This window comes from Oryctolagus cuniculus, chromosome 10, assembly GCF_964237555.1.
Source record: "Oryctolagus cuniculus chromosome 10, mOryCun1.1, whole genome shotgun sequence".
In the NCBI taxonomy this organism is placed as follows: domain Eukaryota; kingdom Metazoa; phylum Chordata; class Mammalia; order Lagomorpha; family Leporidae; genus Oryctolagus; species Oryctolagus cuniculus.
Window position 1 is genome coordinate 872,944 of NC_091441.1, and position 18,158 is coordinate 891,101.

At 44.1% G+C, this 18,158-nt stretch overlaps 1 protein-coding gene across 4 annotated transcripts in view; it reads right to left on the reverse strand.

The window, feature by feature from the left end:
- The window catches only part of ATP9B (ATPase phospholipid transporting 9B (putative)), a 245,817-nt gene that overhangs the window by 199,062 nt on the left and 28,597 nt on the right, over positions 1–18,158 (reverse strand). For 3 of the 4 annotated variants that reach the window (XM_070049842.1, XM_070049843.1, XM_051840449.2), the window contains exons 3-4: positions 12,764–12,914; positions 9,705–9,818 (exon numbers count right to left, since the gene is read on the reverse strand). In XM_070049842.1, the coding sequence (XP_069905943.1) occupies positions 9,705–9,818; positions 12,764–12,914 (265 nt within the window). Of the gene's footprint in view, positions 1–3,616; positions 3,732–9,704; positions 9,819–12,763; positions 12,915–18,158 lie in introns of those variants that run through there. The other variant, XM_051840450.2, reaches the window with a different exon arrangement.

An 18,158-nucleotide genomic window follows, 5' to 3' on the forward strand; every position in this document is an offset into this window, starting at 1 on the left:
CCTTTGGAAGGTAACCAATCGCTCACGGGCAGAGTCTGACGCTCACTTAGATCCTTGGGCACACATTTTGTTTTTCCAACGGAAGCTTTACTGATAGATAAGGCACTAGCCACAGAATTAACCCTTTGAATGTGCACAATTCCGGTTCTGCAGTCTTTCACACAGCTGTACAACTGGCACCACATGCAATTCCGGAATATTTTCACACTCAAAAGGAAATTCCCATGCTCACTGGCAGTCACTGTGCATTCCCTCCCCTCCCAGGACCCAGCAATGAGGGACCCACTTTCTGTGTCTGGGTTTGCTCTGTGTTTAACACTTTGAGGAACTGCCACATGGGGTTCCCCAAAATGGTTGTACCACTTTACAATCCCATCAGCAACCCATGAAGGTTCTAATTTACCCACAACCTTGCCAACACTTGAATGTGCTCTCTCTATTAAAGCAGCCTAGTGGGTGTGATGTAGTATCTGGTGGTTTTAATTTGCATTTCCCTAATGACAAGCAAGGCTGAGCATCTTCTCACGTGCTTGTGGGTCATCTGTCCATCTTCATTCAGAGCCTCCACCCACATTTTACTGGGCTTTTTTGACACTGAGACAGGAAAGCTATTTATTCTGGAACAAACAGCTTGTTAGCTATGTGAATTTTAAGTACAACATTACAAATATTTTCTCCCATTTGGTTCTCTTTTTACTTTCTTGATGGTGTCCTCAGACGCATAAGTTTTTTATTTTATAAAATCTCATTTACTTATTTTTTCTTTTCTCACTGGGCTTTTGACGTTCAAGGTCAGGAAGATCTGTCTCCCAGGCCTTCCCCAGCTGCAGTCCTCAGAGGAGCGTGTACAGTCCACTCTGTTACTCCGTATGCATGTGTGTAGGAAGCTCCAACGCTGTTCTTTTCTAAGTGGGTTTCCAGTTGTTCAGTATCATGAATTGAAAAGACTGTTCTTTTGTCACCTTGATGTCCTCATCAAAAATCTATCTGCCAGGGGCTGGTGCTGTGGCATAGTTGGTTAAGCCTCCTGCTGTGAAACCAGCATCCCATATGGCCGCCAGTTTGTGTCCCGGCTGCTCCTCTTCCAATCCAGCTCTCTGCTAATGGCCTCGGAAAGCAGTGGAGGATGGCCCACGGGTTTGGGCCCCTGCATCCAGAAGAAGCTCCTGGCTTTGGACTGGCCCAGCTCCAACCATTGCAGTCATTTGGGGAGTAACCAGCAGTTGGAAGACCTCTCTGTCTTTCCCTCTCCCTCTCCGTAACTTTGTCTCTCAAAGTTTCTAAAGAAAAATCTATTTGCCATAAAACTTTATTTTATTTTTATTTATTTATTTGACAGAGTTAGACAGTGAAAGACAGAGAAAAAGGTCTTCTTTCTGTTGGTTCACCCCTCAAATGGCCGCTATGGCCAGAGCTACGCCAATCTGAAGCCAGGAGCCGGGTGCTTCCTCTTGGTCTCCCATGTGGGCGCAGCGGCCCAAACACTTGGTCCATCTTCTACTGCCCTCCCAGGCCGCAGCAGGGAGCTGGACTGGAAGAGGAGCAACCGGGACAGAATCCAGTGCCCATATAGGATGCCGGCGCCGCAGGCGGAGGATTAACCAAGTGAGCCACAGCGCCGGCACCAGTTTTTTTTAAAGACTCTTTCATTATATTCCACTGGTCTACGTCTTCTTCTTTGTGTCATTATTGTGCTGTCTTGATTACTACAGTAAGTATGTGTATTAGAACTTTGATTTATTTTTTCTGGATGTATTTACTACTCTGGGTACCTTTTATTTTCATATCAATTTTGGGATCAGCTTGTCCATTTCCGGGGGGACAAAAAGCCTGCTGACACTTGATAAGGATTAGACTGAGCCACACATCAGCCTGGAGAGCCCTGCCATCCTAACAATACTGTCTTTCCACTCATGAGTATGGGATGATTTTCCATTTCTTCAGATTTCATTTTTCAAAACATTCTGTGTTTCCAGTCTATAACTATGCAGTTTAGCTATTATATCCCTACGTATTTTTTTCTTTCTGATGCATCTGTAAATGGACTGCTGTCCTAACTTCACTTTCAGAGGGTCACTGCAAGTGTACAAAACACAAATAACCATGTAAGATTTATCTTGTGTCCCACATACTTGCTAACCCAGTTTTCAGCCTGTCTATCGGGGGGCGTGGCGGGGAACTCCTTGGGTTTTCCTGTGTACAGGGCCTACATATCTTCTGCTTCTCTTGCTTGCCTTACTGTCCTATTTATTTTGTCTTGAGTTCAACATTGAATACAAATGGCGGGAGCAGCCCGTCGGTTCCTGGTGTTGGGGGAAGGCATCGCCAGGAAGGGTGATGAGAGTTGAGAGAAGCACACAACTTTAAGGACAAAGCAAATCTCTGCACTATGACCAGGACACAGGGAAGAGCACACTCTGGGGAATCATGGGGGCTCCCCCACTGGGAGACCGCTGAGACACAAAGAAACTACTGGAGATAAGGAAGACCCTGAGCACGTCTCATCACTCTATCACAACTAGAGCTAGTGCAAGAGAAACAAACAAAATCAATGTTAAAAGACGAAGTAACAGATACTCCAAAAACAGCTTTAAGAAATTCAGTATTCTCCGAACACTTAAAATTCACACACATTTAATCAAGCAGCTTGAAATATCCTAAAGGAAAAGAATCAAAGATCCCAGCATAAATATGAAGAACTAGGAACTGTGTTCCCTTGACTCAATAGCCCACTGGTTTTCAAGATGCTCCATTATTTTATATTACTGTAATGGTCTTGGGTCGGCAGACAACACCACTGTGTATATACAAATTGTTTATAAATCACAAGTCCACTTCAGCCACATGAAAAACACGCATCTTCACATCCAGAAAACACAGCCATTCCCATGGATTAGAATATTACAGACTATGTTCATGAAGAGGAAGTAATCACCAGCTCACCTAGCAACAAGAGAATGAGTACAACGGCCAAGACTATTTTATCTATATATCGTACATAGTACATTAAATGAGCTTTTAATCAGTTAAGTATATCATAACCAGTTGGGAAGATTTGCTACAACCCAGATCTGCTCAGGTCTTACCTGGAATGTATACCTTTATCCCTAATCTCCAGAGAACAGGCCACAGATATAAATGTTATTTAAACTCTCTAGGTGAGTCAAGTTTTCACCCCTTCAAGCCAATGACTTAAAGATAGCAAGTGTTAAACTCTGCATTCATTAATTACAAAGCACAAAAATGTGCTATTTTGTAGTGTTTCTTGGAACTCAAAGAGTCCATGAAAATAAGCTCCTGCTTCTAAAAGAGTATTATCATCGAAGACGGAATTCAGGGGCAGGTGTCAACTTCTGAAAACCAGAGTGAAACACTCTGCACTCGTGCACTCGGCATGGTCAAGGACTGCTGGAGTGGAGGAGCTGTTTTAGCACACAGTTCCAAGTCCAAGGTTTATCTGAATAAGTAACTCACACGTAGGATCAACAGCAGCCAAGAGATGTCACTACCATCACACCCATTCCCAGCTCATGTACCCCCAGGAACAACCTACAGGCAACCTCTGAGCACAAGAGACTGGAGGGGAAGGAAGCTGACGTCACATTTCCTTGCTCACCCCCAGAGTCCACAATGAGGGTCTCCTCCTCAGGTGTCTGCAACTCCTGAATCCTTCATGGGATCACAGCAGCTCTTAGGCAGAGGCAGTTACCGCCAGTTACCGGTTGCCATGGATACCTCAGTACCAACAAGGTTAGAGATCTAAGCAAGCGGTAGCACTGCTCCCTAGAAAAACCAACTCTGGAAACAAAAGGCCACAGTGAAACACGGCTACCCTGAGGCTGCTGGTCAGACTGGCTGGTCCGGGCTGTGCCACAGCCGTTCTCCAGGGTCTGCACACACCCCAGCAGCCACGTGGGGCAAGTGCCAAAGCCATACACATTTCTGTGAAAGGAGAAGAAAGCCTATCGGTACGCTATCAGTTCATCTTTGAGTGTGTATCATACACTGCACACTGTCCCAAGCACTTTAAACAAGTTACTTCCCCTAAACATCACAAAAACCTGAGGAGATGCAGGCCTGCCCCTCTCCCTGAGGAATGAGGAAGCTCTGCACAGCCGCGGACAGCACTGGCTCTGGACAGCAGGCTCAAGTAATAAATAGGACTCACTTGTCCTTTCACACCTTACCCACTCCCCTCCCCCAAAGCAGAGACACCCACAAAACGGGTGGTTACAGGGAAGATTTCACCATCAGATTGGAAATCTGAGAGTGTTTATGTGCCAACTGTGTATGAACAAAGTCTCACGCTCTGTATGGAAGACAGTGTTAAAAAAACCACAATCAGATTTTCCTTTATGTAAAAATCTTCTGCATGGATAGATCTATTCCACCTTATTAATGTTGAGAAAGCATTAGACCTGTAATTCCAAATACAACTGCCTTTCTTGCAAGAACTGTTCTGAAAGCTGAACAATATGAAAAGTAATCTTCATTCAGACATGATGACAATGTGAAGAAACACTTCCTTTTCAATTTTTCTATTATGAGAAAGTTTAACAGAAGTTAGTTGAGAGCTAAGGGTAGTCAACAATATTGCCCAGAGGAACAGAGATTAAATAAACCATTGTTTTTTTAAAAAAAAAATCTCAATTTTAGTTAACAGAATAAGTTTGAAGTAACCTTGAAAAAATTAACAGACAACAGACATGATTTTACATCAGCTGTAAGGTGGGGTTTTTTGTGTTTTTTTTTTTTTTCTTTTGCTTCAATGGCAGGTTTTTGGCTAAAATACATCTGGAAATGTCAACTGATCCCTTTTTCATGAACAACTTTATAGACTCGAAGAAGCAGCAAAGAAAAGATGTCAAAAACATAACCGCATGTAGCAACATTGCACGCTGTTACATAACTGTGCTTCAGAACCACTATAGGCCAGCACTGTGGTGCAGCAGGTTAACGCCCTGGCCTGAAGCGCCAGCCTCCTATATGGGCACCGGTTCTAGTCCCAGCTGCTCCACTTCCGATGCAGTCTCTGCTATAGCCTGGGAAAGCAGCAAAAGATGGCCCAAGTCCTTGGGCCCCTGCACCCATGTGGGAGACGTGGAAGAAGCTCCTGGCTCCTGATCGGCACAGCTCTGGCCATTGCAGCCATCTGGGGAGTGAACCATCAGATGGAAGGCCTCTCTCTCTCTTTCTGCCTCTCCTTTCTCTGTGTAACTCTTTCAAATAAATATTAAAAAATAAAGAAAAAAGAGCCACAACAGAGAGCAAGAACTCAAGAGCTTGTGAAAAAAGAAATCCTTGAAAAATATTTCCTTCCATTAACAGACTTAAACACAGATTCTAAAACTGTTTAAGTTTTAGATTCTGCATCCTTTTAAATAGTCTTCCTTAAAGACATTTCTTCAGACTCAATGTATGTGGAGAAGTCCTTTCACTGTGCCTAGATTAATAAAAACATCTTCTGTACTAGATGCCTGTAGGTTTGTGAAGCTTAAAAATACCCTGGATCAAAGGGCCAAATAACCTAAGCTTGGTTCTGGGATGTGAAGGCAAGTTTGATGCGCACACCAACTTTTTAACAGTGTTGTTCAATCCAACGTTTAAAGGCTTATTAACAGTGCAAGCATACAGACTAACAACACTCAGCATTTGTTATCTGAGAGAAGGCATAAATTGGGGGCTGTTTTTAAACCAAGGAACAAAAGAAAATTCTTCTTAAAAGTAAACCAGTTCTGAAATCTAACAGGATGACACGTGGTGTATGAGAACTCAGCCTTGTAAGTCACAAGGCACCAGGAGGCACTCTAAAATGGTAAGAGGAGAGAGGATCTTTCACTTGTCTTAGTAACAATAACAGTATTCTTTATGTGAATACTGAAATAGTTTCTTATTGAGGTGCTTAAGCAAAAAATACAATAAGAGCAATTCTTACATTTAAAAAACAAAAAATGATCAAATACTTCCAAAAAATCTGACACATGGGGTGAACATTTGATGTGGTAGTTAAGATACCACTTCAGATGCTGGCAACCTCATTATCAGAGTGCCTGGGCTTCAGTCCCAGCCCAGGTGCCAATTCCAGCTTCCTGGGATGTGGCTGGCGATGGCATGGGTCCTTGTCACCCAGGTGGAAGACCTGGACGGCAATCCTGGCTCCTGGCTTTGGCCTAGCTTAGCTCCTGCTGCTGAAGCACTTGGAGAATGAATCAGCGGAAAGGAATTCTGCGTGTGCGTGTGTGCATGTGTGTGTGTATGCACGCCATGTGTGTACCTGCCCTTCAGATACACAAATAATTTTTGTTTTCAATTTTGAGGTTGGGGCCACCCAAATGCCACAATGAGGTAAGCCGCCACCTACATCCTGGTTCAAGTCCTGGCTGTCCCACTTTTGATTCAGCTCCCTGCTAATACGTCTGGGAGAGCAGCAAAGATGCCAGCCACGTGGGAGACTCGGACAGAGTTCTGGGTTCCTGGCTTCAGCCTGGCCCAGCCCAGCCACTGCAGACATTTGGGGAGTGAAACAGAGGATGCAAATTCTCTCTTGTGCTCTCTCTTCCCCCTCCCTCTCTGCTAACCCTGTCCTTCAAATAAGTAAGTACATCTTTAAAAATAAAATCTGAGGTTGAAAACTTAAGCTAAAGAACGTAAAACTGAAGCTAGAGCTGGAAATGTGTGCTCATATGAAAATGGAGAAAGCAGAGAAATGTTTTATTGCCTTGGTGTAAAGACCTTGTGTGTGACTGCATACATGAACAGAGACACTCACACTTCAATCCAAGTATAGCCAGATAATTCATCTTGTAAGCAAATCAAATAAAATTCATGAAGACTCCATCTGAAGTACTCTTTGGTCAAAAGCTAGTTAAATCAGAACTAATGAGGACAAAAGACAAAATCAAAAGGCAAATGAAATTAATTTTCCTTTAGATTTTTAAGAATCTGTTCTCAGACTATCAGTAAGTTAAATTTTAATGCAATTTGCAGATAATATTTAAGTGGTAAGTAACAACTGGGTGAAGCTATGGATATAAAAAAGGGGCTAAAATATGCACATAAAAATCAAATATAGTTGTATTTTTAGTATAAGTAAATATCGTCTTGTTCTATAATTTCTTTTTTCCCTCTTTGGGATAGGCTTTTACCCTTCCTTCTTTTTTCTCCCCCAGAAACCTTCTATTTAAGGTATACAAACTTCATGTATTTCATAAATATAACTTTAGGAACATAGTGATTCTTCCCACCCACATTCTCACCCTTCTTCCTTTGTTCTACAATTTCTACAAACTAAAAATCAACACTTTTTAAATTTTTTAAACACTTTTTATTTATTTTATTTATTTGAAAGGCAGAGAGACAGATTCCCACCTGCTAGCTTGTTTCCCAAATGCCCACAGCAGCCAGGACATGGCTAGGCTAAATCCAGGAGCTGGGAACTCAACCCAGGTCTTCCCCATGGGTAACAAGGACACAAGTATTTGAGCCACCATGGTTGTCGCCCAAAGGTGCATGTCATTAGGAACGTGGAAGCTGGAGCAGAGCCTGGACCCAATCCCAGGCTCTCTGATATGGGACGAAGCTGTCTCTAGCAACGTCTTAACCCTACACATAGCACTTTGCAAATCAGACTTCCATGGAGGATACAACATGTAGAATTTCTTCCACACAGGCGAAGGAATCATCTACAAGCAAATTATTCTTTACAAGAAGTTTGTAATAGTGAAAAATTAGAAACAATTTAAATGTCCGCTTTCCCAGGGTGAGGAAAAATCGGTTGTGAACATTCATACAACAGAATACTGGAGCAAAGCGAAAAATGAACAAAGTAGATCATGTGTCAACATGGATCAATTTAAAAGCCAAAACGCATGCTGCAATAGGACACACAGAGCACTTTAACTACTGGAAAAATTTTCAAACGTGTAAGACAATATTGCATATTGTTTTAATGGCACATAAATAACTAGTAAAATTATTGACCGATAGACAGCAATTATCATCTCACATTCAGCAGAGAAGTAACCTTTAGCAGGCTGGAACGTGAGAGAGAAGACAGCCTATCTCCATACTGACCCAGCTGTAACAGCAATTGCAAGCTCTGCTGTCTACACTGCAAGGTATCTTTATCTGTGTCAACACAAACACACGGCTTCCTATCCCAACCAGAATAAAGTCCAAGAGCCTTCCAGGGACCGATCCCCGATCCCCTGACCTCCTTCCAACCAAAGCTCCTGTACCCAGCACCCCAGAGGGACAACGCCAGCTCTCCTGGAACACGCCAACATGCTTTCCCCGTGCTGAACCTGCCAGCTCTGTCTCATTCAGACGTCCTTCAACATCACCCCCATGGAGAGCTTTTCTTGATCACCCCCTACACCCCGACCCCATTTTACCCACTTTCTAAGTTCTTCAAGGCCACAGTGGGCTCCTCCGCATGTGACTCTGTTTATTGACTGTCTTCTCCCTCAGAACACAAATCCGAGCGTCCTGGTCTCTGTCCACTAACACTGGCAGGCCACAGAGTGCGTGTTTCATTCCACACTTATTTTAACCCACTTGTTTCACTGACTCTAGTATAAAAGTCTTTAGTATTAATACTTTTTCTAAATATTTATAAAGATACAGATTTCCACCATGTGCATCAAACACAGCAGAGCTTAAAAAAATGTGTTGTTAGACATTTGACTTTTTAAATAATTTCATCATCAAAAGACATAATGGACATTCTTTGTCCTTTTGATCAGTCCCTATTTTGAAATAAATCCCTCAAAGAAAAATGTTGACTCTGCTTTGAAGGACCTGGAATGCATCGCCAAAGACCCTCCAGATCTGTGCTGGGACACGTTCTCCCAGACTCAGCAACAGCGTCTCCTTCCGTCTCACAGACTTAGTGACACACACACTCATTTATTCAGTAACTCTGTACTGAAATTACACATACAGTTATCTTCATTCCTCAAATGTACCCTCTGAAGTGAGAAGTCACGAGACAGTCCTCAGCATGGCCTGTTTTCCTGTTTATCTGGGAAAGCAATGGGCATGCAGAGGACACACAGCGAGGCCAGCAGCTCAGAGCCAGTTCTGAGGGGGACCCTGAGCACTGCACTCAGAGTTGCCTCAGCCACTATTTCCCACCCAGACTCTTCAGTACATTTTCTACAGTCTAGACAAGCTGAAAATCAATGAAAACCACCAACACACAGCATAAAACCATCAATGGAGGGTGTTTTAAATGGAAACACTCATCCGTCAGAATCACTGGCCTTTCAGAGAGAAATTTTCTGAACTGCATTCCAATACTTTCAGGTTTACATCTCCATGCACGGCGGTCTAGAGCCCATCCCAACAGACCCTTCGACCCCCGCACCACCCCCAAACAGCTCCGTCAATACAAATGGGAGCTGGCCAGTGTGGATGACCTGGGACCCTAGGACAGGGACAAGATGGCCAATGATGACTGTCCTCCCTAGCCAGCACACCTGCAGCCTCTTGGGCAAAGGAGACCCCCAGATCCTAGAGGCACACAAGGCAGCAGCTGCCCGCTGCAGGGCTCACGGGCACTCGGCAGAATGCAGCCACAAGGTCCAGTGACCTACAGCTACAACACCACATATTGGTCAATTCACCCTTTAACCATTTCAAAGCTTAAAATCATATTCTACATACTTAAAACATTTAATTTAATTTTAAGTCTTGTCTTTTACCAGAGGAGCCCAGTAGGTGTAGAGATAGCCTATTTTCAATGCTGGTACAAACTGGGAGCAGGATACTACCAGAAAATAGAGATTCAAGAAAAACTTGAATTGTTCATATAAAACCTAAAAAGAAAAAAGAGAAAATCAACATGAGCCTTTCAATCAAAAAATTAGCATCACAATAATTAGAATCAGCACAGTATACAACTACATTTCCATCAGACAGGGGGGGATATGCTCTGACCAGTTTTGAAGGTGGCTTTCCAGCAGCTATCCCACATAGAAAGAAAAGTAAGGCACTCCCCAATGGTATTCAAAATAAACTGAACTATGTCAAACATGTTCTCCTGGGCCAGCACTGTGGCACAGTGGGCTGAGCCTCTGCCTGTGGCACCGGCACCCGGTATAGGAGCTGGCTTGAGTCCCAGCTGCTCCTCTTCCAATCCAGCTCCCTGCTAATGCACCTGGGAGAGCAGCACAGGATGGCACAAGTGCTTGGGCCCCTGCACCCACGTGGGAGACCTCGAGAAAGCTCCTGGTTCCTGGCTTCAGATCAGCTCAGCTCTGGCTGTTGCAGCTATTTGGGGAATGAACCAGCGGATCAAAGACCTTTCTCTCTGTTTCTCCCTCTCTGTCTGTAGTCTACCTCTCAAATAAATAAATGAAAATCTTTTAAAACTCTTTTAAAGTCTTTTAAAGAAAAAAAAGTGTCCTCTTGTAAAACTATTTTTCTTTAATGACATTTTCATAAATTTCAGCTATAAATCATTACATGCACATCAAAGCCACTAACAGCAAAACCTTCCCAAGGTTAGCAAGTCAGTAAGTACACAAACATCTTCATAACTTAGAAAAATCTGACAATCAAAAAGTCATATAAATCATATTTACATTACATATATGAAATGGTAAAAAAAAAAAAAGTCAGCTATACTAGTCACATTTTTAAGATGGATGCCCAGGTTTTACAAAGCCTGAGTGTGCAAGCCAAATACACAGATGTGCTATCACAGGACAAGCTGCTTTAACCTCCTGAGAGTGTGTATCTACCTGGAAACATGTAAAATGGTAAGATAAAAACATGTAAAGTCACAGACCAACATCCAGGAAGACAGCTACCTATCAGGTTCTTTAGTCTTCTGGCAGCTGTCTTCAAAGTATTTTCAAGTCTCATCATTCAATAAAAATCTTACGAATACCAACACTGAAAGTTTTTCTTTGACTTTTAATTCAAAGAGTCATCTTTAAAGACTAAAACCCAAAATCTAGTATATTAACAGACTTCTACTTACAAATGCCTCAAATTAGGAAATTTTAATTGAAAACCAAGGGAATAAACTCATGTTTACAGACATCAATAATTCAAACAGCACACTGCAATCATAATCAGACCTGCAAACCTGCAGCCTGAAATCAGAATCCCCTTGGACGGCCTATCGATGTGCTTGGCAAGCACGGAGGTCCTACAGAGCATGGGGATTTACTGCTGACTGAGAGTCTGGAACCAGTTTTTTCCATAACAAAGTTATACACACCATCATATAGTTACGTGTGAAGCTAAAAAATCAGTTACGTTGATAACATGTTTATATTCATAAATATGTTCAATTGCTGTCTAAAAATGTTTTGTATTATTTCATAAATTAATCTCAGCAGGAAAGAAGGCTCCCTTTTTCCTCAGTGATTTCTTTAAAATCTCAGCATAAATTATATCTATTAGCAATTCAGAAACTGCCATTCGTGCTAAAAATGGCTAGAATTCCTACTGTGTAATTACCAAATGTTTCTAAAATACTACATTTTAGATGAAAAGACTAATTTCAGAGACAATCTAAGGAAAAAAATGTGCACACGGGGATCAGTGCACAGAAACATCAACAGGTATTTCCAAGGCGCAGCTGGTCTGCAGGCTGTGTGGATTTATGCTGACCAAAGTTAAGCTGCACTTCTGGCTTTAAACTATGTAATCAATACTCTACTATCTACTGAACGAACCCGGCGACCTTCATGAAACTGTATACTGCTTAGCCAACCTGTGAGTATTTAATAATTTAAACCAAAGGAGAAAACAGGGACTTCATTCAACAGAGAGGAGAATATTTATCTGCCTTGAAAGACAGTTTACATCTTTATTATCCTGACAAAAGATCTGTCTTTTAATTATGGGGTTGTTAGTTTTCTGTGTTTTAATAAAAAAGCACATTAGATACCAAGCATTTGCCAACCAATGAATGGGCAGGGATTAGGGGTAGGGAGAACAGGACCAATGCCCAATATAAAGTCAGCATGATGCTTAAATTAAAATATGCAAGATAAAAACCACCCCATTCCACATAACCAGAAGTTTTTCCTGCACAACAGAATAAAAGTCAACACCTAGAACACAGAAAAAAAACCTGATATAGAAATAGCAGTATGAGCTTTCTTGCCTTCAGCAAGAGAAATAAATGTATTAAAACAGCTGACATACAGAATGCAAAACTATTCAACTATTCCAAACATATAAAAGGTCAATTTTATAATCTGAGCCAGAACCATCAGTAATAACAAAAAGGCAATAAAATATTTAAACTTCAGTATTCAAACTTTGCCTAACATCTAACTAAAGTTAACTAGTGATCTAATTTATAATGTGAAGTAACACAGACATCTATATTTAAATACTTATATGATAAATACTTAATTACTGTGTTATTTTAAAAAAACAATTATTTAACTTTCTTTGTGAACTTGATTAGAAGGCCCTAACATTACATTCCACTTTTCCCTCTAAATAAATTCCCAGCCAGACAAAATTTATGCCTTATTTTCTGATGGCTTCATTTGGCTTTTCTTCATGAGCTCTATAGGATTATACTCATGCTTCAATAATATAAACGATACTCATCAAGAACTGAAGGCAGTAGCTTAACTGCAGGTTTTCCCGAGTCAGGCTCTATGCCCCAGCCATTCAAAGCAGCAACGGTGGGAAAGCAAGGACACTGAGGTGGACACAGGTGGGGTCTGCCCAGGACACAGGAACCCAGCAACCTCTGATATAAAACCCGTCAAGAACAGGATGGTCTTACCCCAGGGATAAAGGTAAATACATTGTATTTTTGATTTTTTATAGAATTCCTGGGATGTTTCTCTTCACACTTTTCAGGACATCCAAGCCACACTGTGCGAGCTTTCAGTTCTTTCTTTCTTTGACAAATATTTATCAGCCAATCACAGCAACTGCATAAAACAAAAGATACATATTGGGTATGCTTTCTCAAAAAGTTTAAAACAATTCCACTATTGATTACTTACCAGAAACTAGCAGTATCTGATGCTAATCATTAGAGGCTCTCTGTAGACAGACCAGTTACACAAACCTCATAACATAATTGTGCTGACAGAGCGCTGTGTAAACATGCAATGGCTTTGGAAGGCCAGAGCACTATCTTCCCAGGTGAGAAACGCACACCTGGGGGTGACGGGTGATTCTCCACACACCACCCAGGGACGCGTGGACAAGGTCTGCAGACGTCAGGTCATCTAGGCAGTGGCTCTCTCTCTCTCCTTTAAGAATCATTTTTCTCCACTCTTAAGATTAACGTCTGTTCTGGAGCATTAACTATGGCGATTAAGACTCGTGGCTCAATTCCGTGTTGAACAAGGACACTGGTGTCCAGTGGCCATGAGAGCTGCGCCCCGTTTCCACACAGCAGTGCTCATCTAGTCCACAAATGTGCCGGTTCTAAGTCTGCTTGGTTCCAACAGTGCCAGGGTCAGAAGCAGACTCTTCCCTCTGCTGGCCGTGCAGCTCTTTATTCTGGGGTGGAGAATATAAAGGTTCTGGTGGGAAAGTTCTTAAAAAAATCTCAGAAAATAATGAAAAGGTAACAAATTCATCTACATTAGCCACAAAATAACCATCAACTGAACTTCAGAATTAGGAATCTGGATTAATTCAAATTCCCAAAATGCAGAGAAAGACTCAGAGTGGTTTACAAGGGAAGCTGGTGACCCTGCTCTACCAGTGCATGCAGTCCAGCCAGCTCTGGAAGACAGAAATCCTCCACCTTTGTGACAAGGCAAGCTGAAAAGTCAACATGCAAGCAAGTGACAGCAGAGAGCTCTGGCTGGAAGACGGGGCTGCCATGCAGGAACTCCCACCCGCAACGCTGCCTTCCATGCTGATGTCATTCTGCACAAGTGACTTCACAGGCACGAAAAACAGCATCCCCACAAGAGCACTCCCAACGGGCAGCGAGTGTGTGAAGGGACACCAGGACTGTCACCACAGCGTACCCACCTGACTCCTAGCTACGCTCCAATCCCATCTGAGAAACTGGGCAGGGGGCAGCCCGTCTGCACACTGTCACAAGACTAGCCTGAGAGACCTTCCTTGGGATGGCATGAAAGACAGCTACAGGGACAGCCCAGCGAGCCGGTGACACCCCTACCCACACCACCTCCCTGACATAATTGGGGTAGACAAAGACGACCAAACTCTGTAAGAATGGAACTTCCTCAGCACTGCCTACCATCGCTTGTTAAGCCACAAACCCAAACACTTCTCACTAAAGTGCTTTCAAGGACCCAACAGCTGCAAGCCAGGGAGGGCATGGATGAAGTTAGTGGAGACGGCCAGAGAATCTCCATCATGGCTGCTCTTGGTGGGGGAGGGGAGCAGAGTGGTCAAACACATACCAATGAAGACTGAACATTGATCTTGCTTATGCTTAAATGGAGCAAACATTAAATAAGGCTTCAAACAAACAGGACAAGATGCCCAGCTTCCCTTGCTGTTGCTCCCACTGTGAAACCTGGACCTCCACACAAGCCCTCTCCCTCCTGTGCCCATGCAGACTGTAGCTGAGGGCTCTCCTGGGCTCCTCCGTGCCGTACCCCTCACCACACACCTCAGCCCTAAATTATCAACCCTTATCTGCTTACAGCATACACTCCTAGTGTCATGTGCTACAAGTATCTGGGGATTCTTTTAAAAAAAAAAAAAAGATTTTTTTTTTTTTTTTTATTTGAAAGACAGAGTTACAGAGAGAGGGGTCTTCCACCCAATGGTTCACTCCCCAGATGGCTGCAATGGCTGGAGCTATGCCACTCTGAAGCCAGGAGCTTCTTCCAGGTCTCCCACATGGGTGCCAGGGACCAAGGATTTTGGGCCATCTAGCACTGCTATCCCAGGCCATAGCAGAGAGCTGGATCGGAAGTGGAGCAGCCGGGACTCAAACCGACGCCCATAGGGGATGCCGGCACTTCAGGCCAAGGCATTTAACCCACTGCACCACAGTGCCGGCCCCCCAGGGTATTCGTTCTTAAACTTCAGACTTAATCACCATCTCAGACACCCCCAACTGCACCATCCCCACGCCAACCCCCACATGTGATAGAGAAAACTGGAGGCCAGACAAGAAAGGGACTTTTCTAAGACTGAACAACTTAACTGTCCATGGCACAGTTCGGTGTAGAGCCTGGATCCTGGGTGCCACGGCACTCCTCCGGCCACATTAGCAGTGGCCAGCTCTCGCTGTGTGCAAGGCCTTTGTCAGCCGTGTGCACAGCACAGTGCCTGGCCATCTAACAGCTCATGCAGATACACAATTTATCAGCAGGCAACATGACTCCATGGGAAACACACGGACTTGACGTCCTTTCCAGACATAAGTGCAGGGAGGTGGCCTTTGTTGCCACTTCTGTGCACAGCGTGAGAGCCAGCATGGCACCTGGCACAGAGCAGGCCTTCCCTGCTCCCAGCATCCCATCCTACCCACTCAGCACTCAGCACCACTCGGCACACAGCAGCCACTCCCAGACATCGCACAGAGCAGCCGCTGCACCCGTGGCTATGAACTTTCAGCAATTAAGATGACTGGAGTCCTGGCTCCTCCACCACACTAGTGCATCTCAGGCTCCGAGGCAGGCTATTCCCATCACTCGTAGCTGGCTCGGAACAGCCCTGCCACATGCAGAACTCACCACGAGCAGGTCCCACAGGGGAAACCCCTGCTCCCTGTGTACACACCCCTCCTCAGCATACCAAAGACAGCAACGACTCCTCAGGGATGTACCCAGACATGAACTGTGGTTTTGTGATATGTACTTATCTAACCTGATGTTTTAATTCACAAAAGTCAAACAAGTTTAAGACACAATAGTGGACAGGCGAGGCTAAGTATCTGAAAAAAACAAAAACAAAAACAAAAACAAAAACACATAAAATCCAGGACATGGGGAACTTAGAGTGTACCTGACAGCAACACGTACTTTCACAGCAAGACACTGTAAGTGCAGCACCACTGCACCGGCGGGGCCCGGGCACCGCGATCACAGCGCAACACGCCCGAGCAGCACTCAGCAGCTGCAGGGACCCAGGCCTCCCCGGGATCAGCCTCACGCCAACGAAATACTAACACTCTGCATCTTGTTCCTGCTTTCTCCAGAGCCTTACACACACATCAATGAGAGTCTTAGACTTTCAAGGTATAATAAAGCTATTCACATTACTTTGATACCAACACCTTTTAACAAATGAGAGTTTTCTGGCTACAGACAGAGTCAAGCGGCAGTGAGGGAGCCACCAACAAGCCGCAGGCAGCTTCCCAAGTGAGTGGATGGAGACACTCACGACGGGCTGGAGGTCTGAAAGGCTGGGGCTCCCCTGGATCTGGCACTGGATTATGCAGACATGGAATCCTGTGAGAGGGGAACAGAGACAGCTTTCATGCTAACATTGAAGGACAGAAAACCCAGAGATAAAAAAATACTGCAGGGGCCCCAGAATTGTGGCGCAGGGGGTTAAGCCTCTGCCAGTGATAAGACATCCCAAATGAGCACCGATCCAAGTCCCAGCTGCTCCATATGGATCCAGCTCCCTGCTAACGCACCTAGGAAAGCAGTGGGAGATAGCCCAAGTGCCTGGGCCCCTGGCACTCATGTGGGAGACGTGGATGGAGTTCCAGACTCCTGGTTTTGTCCGGCACAGTCCCAGTCCCTGTGGCCATTTGGGGAGTGAACCAGCAGATGGAGGATCTCTTCGTCTCTCTGTAATACTGTCTTTCAAATAAAATAAAATAAACCTTAAAAGGAAGGAAGGGAGAGAGGGAGGGAGGGAGCTGGGAGTGAGGGGGGATGGATGGATGGATGGATGGATGGAAAGATGGAAGGATGGAAGGAAGGAAGGAAGGGAGAAAACACTGTAACATAAGAAGCATGCATATTCCTGATTGAAGTAGCGCTAATGAGGAAAACAGAAGGAGTTGTTGAGAGCAAAGTAACCTGTAAAACACTGGCAAAACTGAAAAACCAGAGCGAGAACCAAAGGAAGGTCCTTGGAAGAAAATAACAAAGTTCTATTTTTTTTTTTTTTTTGACAGGCAGAGTGGACAATGAGAGAGAGACAGAAAGAAAGGTCTTCCTTCTGTAGGTTCACCCCCCAAGATGACCACCGTCTCACTCCCAAGATGGCTGCCTCCCGGGCCACAGCAGAGTTAGACAGTGAGAGAGAGAGAGGGAAAGGTCTTCCTTTTTTTTCCATTGGTTTGCCCCGCAATGGTTGCCGCGGCCAGCGCGCCGCGCTGATCCGAAGCCAGGAGCCAGGTGCTTCTCCTGGTCTCCCATGGGGTGCAGGGCCCAAGCACTTGGGCCATCCTCCACTGCCTTCTCTGGCCACAGCAGAGAGCTGGCCTGGAAGAGGAGCAACCGGGACAGAATCCAGTGCCCCGACCGGGACTAGAACCCAGGGTGCCGGCGCCGCAGGTGGAGGATTAGCCTATTGAGGCGTAGTGCCAGCTAACAAAGTTTTACTTAATAACACTTTCATGTGTGCTGAACATTTTCTAAACTAATGATTGTTCAGAAAACCACATCCCTTCTCTTCTTACATATAAATTGTCTGACACTGTCAGGTTCAACTGAAACTAAATCCAATCGTGCACAAATTATCCTTTTTCTCAAAATGTTTTAGATTAGTAGCTTTTCACAAATGTCTGTATAAGCAAAGTAGTACTCTGAAGTAAATAAAGCATTTTCCTATGTCAAGATCCTGTCTTCTAAAATTTTAACCAGCCTTAATTAATAGCTCCTAAAATTTAGATAGCCTCCTTCTCCTGCCTCCCAAAACTAGACAATTTTTCTACCACATAATCGTGTCTCTGCTTCCTCCTGCTGCCACCCCCCAGTGCTCTAAAGGACCCTGTTACAAGCACAGGGCAAGGGGCACGAGGGACAATCCCATCTGATCTCGCATATGGAAGTGCTATGCTAAGCTTCCACCTTCCTGGAGACAAAATGCCTTTTGATAAGAAGTAACATGAGCCCAGATCAGAGAATTACACACCAATGTGACTCACAACTTACAGAAAGGTAGATTCGGCTCTGTATGAAAGGGGCTAAAAGTTTAAAAAGATACATTCCAGAACATTTTTCCAAAGTGCCCAAGCTGGAGCTGGCGCTATGGCCTAGCAGGTAAAGCTG